This window comes from Mercenaria mercenaria, unplaced genomic scaffold (assembly GCF_021730395.1).
Source record: "Mercenaria mercenaria strain notata unplaced genomic scaffold, MADL_Memer_1 contig_3818, whole genome shotgun sequence".
In the NCBI taxonomy this organism is placed as follows: Eukaryota; Metazoa; Mollusca; class Bivalvia; order Venerida; family Veneridae; genus Mercenaria; species Mercenaria mercenaria.
Genome location: NW_026461995.1, coordinates 46374 through 60338, shown reverse-complemented (window position 1 = coordinate 60338; position 13965 = coordinate 46374). Strand labels below are relative to the sequence as shown.

General features: G+C 33.7%; 1 protein-coding gene across 1 annotated transcript; it reads left to right on the top strand.

Annotated features, from left to right (window-relative positions):
- Nucleotides 1-4864: 4864 nt before the first annotated feature.
- On the top strand, nucleotides 4865-8414 carry LOC128553430 (uncharacterized). Its single transcript, XM_053534577.1, has 5 exons — nucleotides 4865-5310; nucleotides 5969-6163; nucleotides 6712-6748; nucleotides 7067-7194; nucleotides 8349-8414. The coding sequence occupies exons 2-5, from the start codon at nucleotides 5999-6001 to the stop codon at nucleotides 8412-8414; spliced, it is 396 nt and encodes a 131-aa protein (XP_053390552.1). The 5' UTR covers nucleotides 4865-5310; nucleotides 5969-5998.
- The last annotated feature ends 5551 nt before the right edge of the window (nucleotides 8415-13965 follow it).

Genomic DNA, 13965 nt, shown 5'->3' with positions numbered 1-13965 from the left:
TACTTTATAGGAAGCTTTATTGTCGACAGGAGATGCGCAATATTTCTCTGTGTTCTGGTCAGATGAAATTTAACTGAGTGATTGTCCTCTGATTATTCAACTATAGTATACTATCGTATTTCTCAGCATCTACTGGTTGGGATTTAGCAAACTTTACAGAAAGTTCCGCTATCAAAAGGAGATGCGCATGTTATTTTGTTGTTTTGGTCGCAAAGCGACAGACGAAATTATCTATTTTTATTATATTCATATTTCTCAAATATTCGGCACTGTCTTAAAAATTAAGTTAATCGCGAGAATTGGAGGCGATTGAAAATTACAAAGCTGCCGAATAAAATACCTTTCTTAAACAATTATATCATAGACTTATCGCATCTTGCGTGACTCTGTAATTATGATTTCATCATATATAATATCATTAAATAACTGAACAGTCAAATGAACGAAATGCTTGTATATGTAATAGTGTACAAGGATGATATTTCTAGAGTTGCGATATAATTATTCAAAAACAATTTTTGCTCAATTTAAAGTTGAAAGTGGAACATTTCCTTTTAGTATATGGTGTACTTTCAACATGTAGATTCGCTTAAGTTTAATTTCTAAATATGGCTAGAATGTTTTCGATGTATTAACTGCTTAGTTATCGCATTCAAATAATAATCCGAATCATTTTCTCCAAAAAAAAGTGACAAGCATCATCATAGATTACCATTTAGTTCTAATAAAACAAGTATACCAGAAAAAAGAGCTATGTCCAAGGGATTAACACTTACCATAATATTTATTGTTATTTTTCACAGCTATAAAATCACAGCTATAAAATGTAGATTACCATGTGAAAGAGTAGTACCAGTGGTAATGAACTTATATTCTACCTGTTCAAAAAACTGAATTCATGCTTGTGTCAGGTAATTGGAAAGTCATTGAATTGTAATTGTGTATTACACCTCAAAACTGGTCTCGGACATATGGAGAATTTTTATTACGCACATAGTGTTCTTATATGTCCGGTAAACGAACTCATGTTGACACGTGTCCATGCGTAGAGAAACTAAAGCACATGTGTATAATTGCTGTATTAAAGCCAGTTTTAGTACATGATATATGTAACCACATAATTCTGATTTGGAAATTGTTTTAAAAAGAAGTTTTAGTAGTAGGATATATTATCGGCATGTTCTGGTTTCAGATGCTAGTTTTGATATTCCGAAGAACTGGCAATCAATGAAAGATAGAGAAAACTTGAAACTTGTGTTTTTGACTAAAAGAGATTCTGAGTACAGTAAATTGGTATCCGAGTTTACAAAAACGGTAGGAAGGCGGCCAAATATCTTGAAGGCAATATAATATCACTTGTTTTGCTATTAATGAAACAATATTTTTCATAATGTTGCTTTTTAGCTCACCTGTGCAAAAGGCTTAAGGTGAGATTTTGTGACCACATGATGTCCATCGTGCGTCATCCGTCTTGCGTCTGTCAATAATTTCTTGTCTGCACGATAGTGGTTTCATTTATGATTTGCTTTTAACCATACTTGCACACAGCTTGTATCACCATAAGATCTTGTTTCTTTTCTTGAACCAGCCATATCCCTCCATGGGCTCCTGAAAGGACAAAAATGACTATTTTGATCTTGTCTGCATGATAGTGGTTTCATTTATGATTGGATTGAAATGACCTTTGCCATCAATTTGTATCACTCTTTTTGTCTCGCTTCCTGTCTTGAACCAGTCATATTCCACAACGGATTCAAGAGTTAGGGCCACTGAAATGGGCAAACATTGGCTATTTCGACTTGTCTGCACAAAAGCGTTTTTTAACCAAACTTGCACATAACTTGTATCACCATAAGATTTCGGTTCCTGGTTTGAACCAGCCATATTCCACCATGAGTTCCAGAATTAATGGCCCCTGAAAGGGTAAACAAATGGCGATTTTTATAATCTTCATACTAAAAGACAACATAACTTTCTATAGAATGGAAATTTCCGAACATCACACAAAACGCATGTTCATATACTTGTAAATCAACAATGATCAAATTGGGGTCAATATTATGCCGCGCCCAGGGTTCCCTTGTTTTACATTTACTTATATGGGAAAAAACTTTAAACATCTTCTTGTCCAGAGCCATAAAGCCCAGACCGTAGATATTTGGCATTTAGTATTGCCTAGTGGTCAGCTATCAAATTCGTTTCAATCATGACACTGGGGTCAAAATTGACTGCGCCCCGGGGTCAACAGTTTTTGCATTGACTTATATATGGGAAAACTTTTAAAAACCATAAGGCACAGAACTTAGATATTTGGTATGTGGCACGCTCTAGTGGTTCTATACCGAAATTGTCAAATCATGAGCCAGTGGTCAATATAGGCAACGCCCGGGTGGTCTCGACTTTTACGTATGGTTCAATTTTCTTTCGAAGCAGTGGCAAAGAAATTTGAACCATAAGTATAATGTTTGATACAGGTTTCAATACTTATCTTGAATAGTCTTAATCGTGATCTACAGACCTACTTTCTTGTTTTTGAAGTTACAGCGTAGAAATTTGGACCACCTGTATAATTATTAACACAGATTTCAATACTCATCTTGAAAAGTCTTAGCCTTTACCTGCTTACCTAATTTCTCATTTTTGTCGATGAAAGCATAAAGCACTTTTTAAACAAATTTAACAATTTTTAAAAAAAATATCGCATCTATAATAGATTTATGGCAATACAAATTCTAGTGCAAATATCGAATTTTTATCCAAAGAAATGTACACTTTATTAGTAACACTATTATTTATTTTCTCATATGTTATGTTATACGTACAAACCAATTTTGTTATGGAACTTTTCTTGGCATATTTTGATTGATTATTTTTCTTATTTTTACTAAGAAATTAATGTAATAGAATTATTGCAATCAATAGTAGCTTGATCTTTGGTACTGTATCTTCTTAATAAAATCTGAAAAAAGATCCTTTGGAAGCAAAGAATGCAACCAAGAAGAATAATAGCAGACTCGATTTGATTGAGTTTGTTCATGAGAGGTAATGTAATGTGCAACACCTCTCACGCCCCTAGTACCGGCTTAAGTGGAACTCTATTACACATATGTTGAATGGACTCCATGATCCCAAAGGACTAGAAAATATAACAACACTGAATCTTATAGGTTTACCGTCGTTTAAATAGAGCTGAGTTGGGATTTCCTAAGCAATTCATTAAACGTGTCAGGCCATAAACAAAAGGTCTTCAACATGCAGATTACAATTAGGTTTTCGGTCACATTTGAGCAATATTTGAGAGTACATTTGGGTTGTAATTCACATTTGAGCAATATTTGAGCAATATTTTATGACATATTTCAGTTTCCATGTATTCATTTAGAGATTGTTTTAAGGAAAAACGATCGAAAATAGATAAAGTAAGATCCATAATGGAAATGTTTATCTTATTTTTGTGACTTTCGTAATAACCTCCCTTTAATATTAAAGTATTTGAAAAGTGGTTTTTTCTTAAGATTTCGAAATAATTTCTAGTTTTACATTTGCATTTTATAAATATCTGGATATGTCAACTACCTGAAACAAAAGGCAAATTTTCAATCTGTCTTAGCTGTGCAATCGAGATAGGCACAGAGAGATAATAACCCTTTTATAAACCTGTTTTTAATGAATTTTGTCAAAATATATACTTGCTAACGCAAATCTTTGACAAATTCAATACAATCGTACTGATATTCATAACTATTATCTCTGTTGTGCTACCAGGATAGGAAAATCAAATTTTACAAATACTTCTAGTGAAAATTTACCATGAATTTAGAACACAGTAAACACCAATAAGTGTGAATGATTAGTTGTCAAAGTTTAAAACAAATCCAGTAATCGACCAAAATCTGGTCAAACACCTCGTCGGCAAGACATATAACACTTATCTATTCTGTATTTTGCTGTTACCAGACTACTAGGATAAATACAGTAAAATACAGAACTTTAGTTTTATGCCTTTTCATACTTACTTGTGAAATATAAGGCACAAGTTTTCAGAATTTATTCAGATGGGTAATGAAACATTTAAGCACAACCATGATTTAATATATATCAGCAATGTGAAGAGATTATACGCATGTGGAATAATTTAACGATGGCGTATCCCAAGTGAATTATACACGCAGTGTATTGCCGATGCATATTGTTGAGAAATTTTGAACATTGTTCTGCTATGTAAACAAGTAAACGAACTAGGAAAACACGTTTTCATGGCGCATGTATGGCGCCAAATGTATTAAGTCGCGTAATCGTGTGTTATGACAGTTCTGCACGTTTAATAAGCCGGAATTAATAACGTTAAGTCATTTATCTCGATAACGTAAAGAGTGGACTCGTCATATGGAAATAAAAACATTTAAAGAATTAGTGGCATTCAGCGATTCGATTTATTAAAACAGAAACATTTTATAAAATTTCAAGAGACAAAATATGCTTTTAAAACGTTTTACGTTTAATATTTTCAAATAATATCTTTACATCTGCTTGAAATGTGTGGGTTTCTGAAATCGGGGTAAATATCTCAAAACCAAGCACACAGACCTAGTATTTTGTTTCACCATATTATAGACTGTGACAGTAGAAACAATCTATTCGCGAAAACTGTACAAAAATTTTGATTTTCTCATAAGATCCAGTTATGAAAACTTGCATAAGGTCCAAAATATTCTGATCAGTCTAGCAAAAAATCAAGCACAAAACATCTTTATTTGATAAATTGTCTTAGGATATTCTAACATGAAAGAAAAAAGCTTAACCATATTTAACATAGTTCATTTTTTATCCGAATGTGCAGAACAGTGTAATTACGTCCCGAGGAATAACTTTGCTCAGACGTCTAAGCATTTATATTTCTCACCTAATTATCGACTCAGTATGTGAATTTACGTGTAGCAATTTAAATTGTATTATTTTGATTCTGAAATGTCTTTTATATAAAGTAGCAGATCATATGTGGTTGCACTCTTTCTCGTTGCCGGTATGTCGCGAAATAACATGTCGACGAGACGTTCGTTACAATTGTCGTGTTTTAACAAAAATATCCATGAACACTTTATTATATCATTTTGTGAAAAGTACACAAATTTTAATTGGGGCTTTATGACACAAGTTTTTACACATGAAAACTGATCTTTACATAGACTGCACCAGACCGCTTGTGATACAGAGAGTGGTGTTCGTAAATTAGGTCTTGATATTTCAATAAAGGTGCCTGGTCAACCCGATATCAATGTGAAGAAGACTGTCAAAGCAAACACAGACGATGTAAGTATGTCTAGTTAGATTGTTGGAAGCATCTAAACTTTTATGCCAAAGCACTACGAGTACATGATCTTATATGGCTATATTGGCTATAACCTTATGAGAAAACCCCGATAATTTTATTTACTGATTTTCAGTTTCACTGTCTTAGTTTCTTTTAATATTGCAACATTGTGGTTTGATTGCAGTATATATTTCAGTCTTTAAGTTTATTTAACCGCGCATGTATTGTTTAAATATTTAAAGATAAATTTCATGTATGTTTTATTGCCCAAGTTGTCGCAAACCAACATGCAAAAATTAAAAGAAATAAATAGACACGGAATTCTGCTTTACATCGCTTCCATGCCCAAGTCAATATGACCGCTGTCCCGTTTCACTCGAAAAGCATTCATCCATTGTGCCGAAGTATTTATCTAGAGTAAACATTCTAGTTGGGTTACGGAGGGTCCATAATTCTTCCTCTGTTTCAGTCTATTCTTATATGAATCCACCATTATTACATTTAAAGAGGCGTTGTTTGGCCTAGGAGATATACAAAAATCCAATACAGAAAAAAAGGCTGGTTCATAATGCTAACATGTTTTATTTTGTGATTTTACCTACTACTTGTATTTGTGCGTATGTCGTTCGTTGTCTTATTCTTAAATCTCTGTATCAGACAAGACATCCAGATAGAGACCACACCTGCATGAAATCAACGGACAAGTGTACCTGCATTCTGCAGGAGCAGACAGTATATCTAGACAATTGTTGGTTGACTGTTCCCGAGCAATCATATCTATCTTCAGCCAGTGCTACTGTGAACGTTCTTGCCTATAACCAGACTATGCTGACCAGCAGTATCAGTTTTGAGGTATGTTTAATTTCCGTTTTACAGGATATTTTGTGACATTTCAATTTATTTCTTTGCAAGTCTTTGATGCATTTATTGAACTGATTGTTTAGATTTATATCATTTCTGTAGTATTTCTCTAGATAAAGATGTAATATGCATTTCTTTGTTTAAAATGGTTAACTGCCTTCTTGAATAGAGTTCATGAAGGACTATTATATTTCACAGATACAGTTACATATGTTACGTACCGATTAATATTATCACGCCAAAGATGCATTAGTATTAGTACAATGAATTTAAAGGTAGAACTGATACCATTTAAGAGGTAAACATATAAATTGAATTCTCACTTTAATCTGTTAGTTAAATATGATCATTCTAAACTGTATGAGCAAAGCTTATAAACTACCTGAACACTTTTAGCACAAAATAAAACACCATCAGTTTTGTCCACTTTTTTAAACTTTTAAAGATTACCCTTATATTGTTTGATGGAACAACCTACTGGTGCTTTATTAGAAATGCCCCTCTTTCAACTTCAAAATGAAACATACATGTGTTTACAGATTCCGTCTGTCACCAAATTAACAGGACTTGAAAGATGTAAGTTGAAGCAGTATTTACTCTCGGCATTTTTCGTTAACCTCTATTTTACGTAGCTTCTGAATGTATGATATGTTCAGGACTGATTTGTAATATCTATAATAAAGATATCCTTACAAACATTCTTCCACAATTAAAACTTACCTGACTTAACTGGTGAACCCATTTTATTATTTGAAGATTGTCCAATTTGAATACTTAAAATGAAATTCTATCTAAAGACATATGTATCAGCTATTCACGCAGTATACTAAATATTTTCCCTTTATGTTTTATCCATATTTCGAATTGTATCCAACGGTTCTTTCTTTTAAACAGATAATGGTCCAAAGACGGTCAGAGTGGAAAATGTGCAGATCGGAAGTTTCCTGATTGTAAAGGACTTCCCGAAAAAGATGTCGTGTTATGCGTTACAGACAGACATCATTATAATCTTTTATAAATGGGTAATTCAGTTAACGCTTTGTTCATAGTTTGTTCTTATAATGCTAGGATAGAATCGTAGGCCTTCATCCACCATTACAAATGTAAAGCGGTCATTAACTGTTTGGATTTTAACAAAACAAAACAAGAGAAAAAGAAAACAAGAAATGAATGCGCCAGTCAAATCAGTATTAAAATTATACCAAGAGGAAGTATTTCAAAACCGCTTTCATACAATTTAGAATACAAGAGATATAATAAATACGCAAACCTTTGGCAAAGAGTAACTTGTCATCAAGTAAGGTGTCCAGTATTCCTTATACATAAAAAGAAACAAAACAGTTTTTAAATATTCTTTCAAGGAGAAAACGGATTTATGTTTGTAAGAGCCTTTACAAACATTTTTGATTTACAACTGAACTCCATTTCATCATGAATGCTATGAAGTAGTACACCTCCTGTGAAAAAAAATATCCGAAAGAACTTGTCAAATAATGACGAAGAGTATTTAACCAGTGAACATGCAACTTTAATATCATGTATACAACATATGCCAATTGTATGTCAGTCTTTGGTATGCTCTGCATATGCTGCACAAGTCAGTTTAATAGTTGAGCTCAAAATAATTTTTACGGTTACTTACGCATAGTCAGTACGTTTAAAGCCTATCTCGGACAACTGCAATTGTAAGTCAGTGGTTTGGAACAGTAGTTAGAGCATTGGACTGGCTTTCGAGCGAAACGGGTGTGAATTCTGCCACAGGCATTTGGAAATTTTCGTCATAAAATGCTATGCTTTTTAAGTTCTGTTACGCCAAATCGTCGTAACATGAGGGCTCGTCCGGGAAACGGACTTTATCTCGTGCGCATAATTACACTTTCTATGCAAAGATGGCTTACATGATGACTTCTTTGAAGTTGCTTACGCAATGCTTGTACATTTAAATCCTATCTTTGACAACTCTGTCACGGAGTCAACTCTTTGGCTCAGTAGTTAGAACATTAGACTAGTACCCGAGAGACCCGGGTTGGAATCCCGCTACAGGCAGTTGGGAGTTTTCGTCATAAAAATGCTATGATCTTTGATAAGTTACGGCTAAACGTCGATAGATGATATTTAAAACAAACATAAAACATACATATATGTATATACTGTAGTGTTTATTTTTTCATTTAAGAATGCTGATGGCACCATAGAAGTGGTAACGCACACAGTACTAGTTTTCCTTGTTTGCATTCTTTAGTTCCGAGATTTATTCTTGTAGATTTTATTTCATGACACCTCATATAAATCGCTAGTCATTAACTTGTGTTATTTGATCGACCGGTCTACAAAAACTAGCGAAAATAAACTACAATAAATGTGTCCTGTAATATACCTAAAAATATTCGGACTTTGGGTATTGACCAGCATGCCATTTAAAGAGCATAAATTGTTAAATGATCCTCCGATAGGAAGGAACTGAAATCATCGAGATATGTGCATGTGTAAATAAAACAGATAAATCAGAGACTGATTACCGTTCGCAGAATTTGTCTGTTCCAGTTACATTATATATTAATTGTGATATCTTTGGTGATATTTACAATTATCCCATTCCTTTTGTTGAAAATTATGACATTCATTTAGCATGAATCGCAGAAAGGAAATACACGATAGTTACGCTGCATTGCGATAACGTGCAGCTGTTTGACCACTTAAAAGTGTAGTTCTGGAACACGTTTTTAGAAGACATCGTAGTTGTTCTGTCCAGTGAAAAGAATGACCGGGAAACTGATTCAAATGTTAATAACAACAAAATATGTTTAGTTTATAATAAAACCATTTTTACAAATGGAAATGAAATGTCATGTTAATATAAGATATTCATTTAATGTTCAGAGATCATGCTCCATGCACTAGCGCGATTCATGGATTTGCCAATCCTATCCTGCTGTTCATTTCGCATACTTTATTTCTTTAAAACTGTGAGCTAATCTAATTTTTGGTGTTGTTTTTCAGGAGTAACAGTCATAGTTGCGATTGTTATTGTATTGTTTGTGTTACTCGTCCGACGAGGCTACATCAACAAGAAGGAGTGCGACATGCCGAAGAAATATGGAATAGAGAGAACAGAACTCTAATTTTGACGTGTATAAAGTACATAGTCATACTATACATATATACAATATAATAACAGCCATAGCGAGCAGAACAAGTATAAAGAAAACACAATTCAAATGTACGGATTTGAATCTTACGTGTACAGAGGAGTTAACATAGCATTTCATTTCTGATACGTAATATTTCCTAAACAAATTTAGATAAATTTATTAGAATGTGTTTATCTGATTAATTAAGTAACTCAGTGAATTTAAATATACATAGTCTTTTGCCTAAATGACGTGAAATCTCCAAACACCCGCATCATAATGGAATAGAGGAATCAACTACTCTGCTGAAACAACATACGTTTTAAAATCAGAAAAAAAATATCATCGAAAACATACTTAAAGCCATACTGACTTAACAGATTTTTCACATTATAAATCCATCCTTTACAGTTTTCCCATTTTGCACAGCTTTAAAAAAACATTCTGTTAAAAGATCATTTTGAAGCATATAATGCAACTAAGCTAAATAAAAGTAGACTGGGTTCCATTCAACAATATATATATTAGAGTTCAACTTAAGCCGGTGCAAGGGGGCGTGAGAAGTGTTGCACATTGCATAACCTCTCATGAACAGACTCGATCAAACCGAGTCTGTTATTATTCTTCTTGGTTGCATTCCTTGTTTCCAAATGATATTTTTATAGATTTTATTAACTGTGAAAGGAATTTCAATGTGCAACACCTCTCACGCCTCCTGGCACGCAATGCAACGCAATACAATACAATACAATACAATACTATACAGTACAGTACAGTACAGTACAGTACAGTACAGTACAGTACAATTCAGTTCAATTCAATTCAACACAATAAATGACAAACAATACAATACAATACGATACATGTACATTACAGTACAATACAGTACGTTTTGAATTTAATTCAATTTGATATCTAGTATAGTTAACGCATAAAATATATACAGGAAATAAGTATAACTACCTTACCAGTCACAGCTTATTTCATGTTTCCTTTAAAACAGTTATAAATGATTTTATGTGAGTTTTGTAGAGATCTTCTGTAATACGATAAGATAAGATACGATATGATAGGATACAATACAATACAGTTTAGTTCAATTCAAGTTTAATTTTGTCATACACGTTTGTAATGATGCACAATTACATGTCACAAAGTTGAAATTTATGAAACCATTCCTCACAGGAGTATAAGATATATAAATAAGATATTACATGTACTAATAGATTAAACAAACGTGTGTTGTATAATATTATTTACATTCAAAACTAAAAGAAGTAGTGATCATTCCTTTTGCATCCTTGTATATCTTCTTTCAATGCACTAGACAGACAATTTTAAAATTCCTTCTTTTAGATATTATCAGTTTATACTATCATATTTTGTTATGAAAGGGCAGATGATGTTGTGATTATACATTAATTCAGAAACAACAGCCATCGCATTGTACTAATATAGACGAATTATACCTTTATTAATTAAGGTTATGTTTGGAGAATTCGGGGAATCAGGACATTTAGTTGCGGTGGGTCTTTAAAAGTCACATGAGACACCAAAGTCAGTACTCTGTAGCAGGAAGTTTTAAGAATTCGATGATATATTTATTGTAAGTCTTTCTAACTATGGTCTTTTGTTGACTTGAAAAATGTTAAATATGTAACCGCACTGTCTTATGTACAGCTTTTGTTTTGCCCGACCTCTCTTCCCCATTCACACTACCCCAATATTTCCTATTGTTTTGCTCATGTCGGTCTGTCTATAGGTCAAGGGCGTAGTGCTAAAGAGACAAAAAATAAATTGGCTTTTTGAAATGACAGCTGTAGCATTCTTTACCCAAGGACTATTTTGTTACCTCCGATACTCAATCATAGAGCATGTAGAAATTTTATTTTCGTATCAAAGCATGTATGTAACAATATTGTAATAAAGATCACAATGCAATGTAATGCAGATAAGTTTAAATTCTTTGCACGCCTTCCTGAGATTTGAATTTCATAGCGTTCAGTTGTAAGTTGAACACAATTAAGAGCACAGAAACATTAGACTGAAAATCAAGTACCCAGTTACTTCCGACACGCCATGGTAGAAGCACGTGTTTTACAATCGAATTGCTTGTTTTGGTCTTGCCCTTGAAAATAGCGTGCTGATACATATATATTGTAGTGCCCCCACCCTGGTCACTGTACTTTACTTGGGTTAGGGTAAAAAATGTTAAATTAAACAGACCATGGGCAAGGGGACTAGAGTCTGGGGACAAAGTCCACCAATCAAAATATACAAGGTTATTCATTTTGGGGATAAGCAATATGTTGACTAAACTAGGGTCTGGTCGCGACCCTATAGGCTGGTAGCGCCTAAGACAAGGCTCGTAGCGCCCAAGTTAAAAGGCTGGTAGCGCCCGAGTTCAAATTTATTTCAAAGTTTAAAATAAACTACTGACAACGTTCCTTTCGGCTTCAAACAACTTTTTATTTATGGGAAGCCCTAACAATAACTATTAATTATAACTGAATAAAATAATCAGTAATGAAATATCTGGCAAAGTCGTGTAGCAGGCGGACCGAGAACCAACTCTAAAATTACAGTTTTCTATGAGAAAAACAGCCATATACTGATAATAAATATAACTGTATGATTTAATGATAATAAGTACCGTGCAGTTTCAAAGTTTGAATAATTCGTATAGGTTTTAGAAGTGTAAATGAAAAAACTGTCTAAGAACAAACTGACAAACAGCCTTACTATACGAGAGACGGAGGCAAAGTGATGATTCTAGCGTTCTAATAATTAACCTTTGTGGTATGCATGGTATGCAAATGAGGATGTAGTACCAAATCTAAATAAGGCCAACGTGGTAAATACCCGGACAGATCCGTAACCGAGTTGAGGCTACGAACTCACTTCGGCCGACCATGACGTCATTCGGGATACGAACATTTCCTTATATGCAAATAAGGCGGAGCTTAACCTCTAAACAAGTGTAAACAACCACAGTCGGACAGAAATGAATAATAAAACAATATAGAACGCTACGAATCAACATTACATGCCAAGTATTAAATATCAGATAATTGACAATAAAAAGCTAACTATTTCTGCAGAATATGAAGCGATTTCGGTCCGCTTGTACGAGATTTAGTTACCCGGTGTATTCGTACAAAAATCCAAGATGGCTGACAAGTGTCAAAATATCAACTGACAAAAACGTTTAATATGGACTAAGGCAAAGCCTCAAAGCAAGCTCAAAGAAATCGGATTTATCTAAAAATATTATGCATCATTTATTTGTCACAAAGAAACTATTCACTAGTCACAAGAATTCAGGAGAACCTATTCGCTTGAAAAAAGTCTACCTTTAGTGTCACCATGCCTATAACAGTGCATATCATACGTTGCAAAATTTATGGGAGCCGGTGTCACGGTGACGTCATTACCGCGTTCCCGTTTATTTCAGCTTATTAATGACATTTATTCCATTTTCTGGCCGATGCTTGATCTTTTAAATGCAAATAATATTTTTTTCAAACAACTGGAAATCATTCTTTCATTATTGTTGAGTGATGAATAATTTTTAGCAATTGAATGAAGTTCTGTATTCATTCCGGAAAGAAGTACTTCCTGTGAGCACCAGTCCGCTAGGGTGCGCTTTTTTAAAACTTCCGACGAAACTTTTCAAATCCATCACCAAGTGTGAAAGTATACTTGTGTTACCGTAAAGCTCGATTCTCGAGCAGGCCCTTCGGGCCTGCTCTTCGAGCTCGCTATTAAGCTTTACAAAGTCAACAATGGACATTACATGAAAACATCGATTTGATTTAATACAGCAGGTGATTGTTGATTGAACTGTTGAATAACTCGGGCTGACATTGCGTACTTTTATAGAGAATCCCTGTGAAAGCTAGGATTACAGTTCACTAACTGACACAACCGCCTGACATAAGTAGAGTTCTAACATTTTGAAATGTAAGGTAGTAAACAACTATTTAACAATGCGACTGGTTATCAGTCAATGTCTGGAAATGTTACAGAACAATGAACTGTGATTAAAAGATAGCCGGACAACTTTAACATAAACACACCCCCCCCTCCCCACAAAAACTACCGATAGGCCGTAAAAACAATGCAAAACAATTGCATCAAAACAAGGTCGTGGGCATCATGCCTCACATTACCCTCCCTACTGACAAAATTTCGTCCTCGAAATTGAAAAACTATAGCCTGTTACACAAAATACAACAATAATAATTATTTTACAACAACAATGATGAGAATCATAATAATTAACAACATGCATTAAATACAATTAATATGTGTATGCACCCGGTAGTCTACAGACATAGCGATATAATCATGTTCATTTAAGAATATGGTTCGAAATCTTTGTACTGCCATTATAAAGTACTGGTTTCAATAACTTTAATACATTTGCGCTATATTTGCTTTTAGACAGAAGGTAGAACGCACATGCACAGATTGCATTTACAGATTTCCAAATAATTAATTCTCAAGTATGTAATCAATTTAATATATTTCAATGATGCAACATTTATGCTATACATTTTTTAAAAAAATGTTCATATGTACCATATACAACATTTATAAATACTGAAATAATTTATACAGACACCTGAATTCGGACCTATAACCAACACTGCATCACAT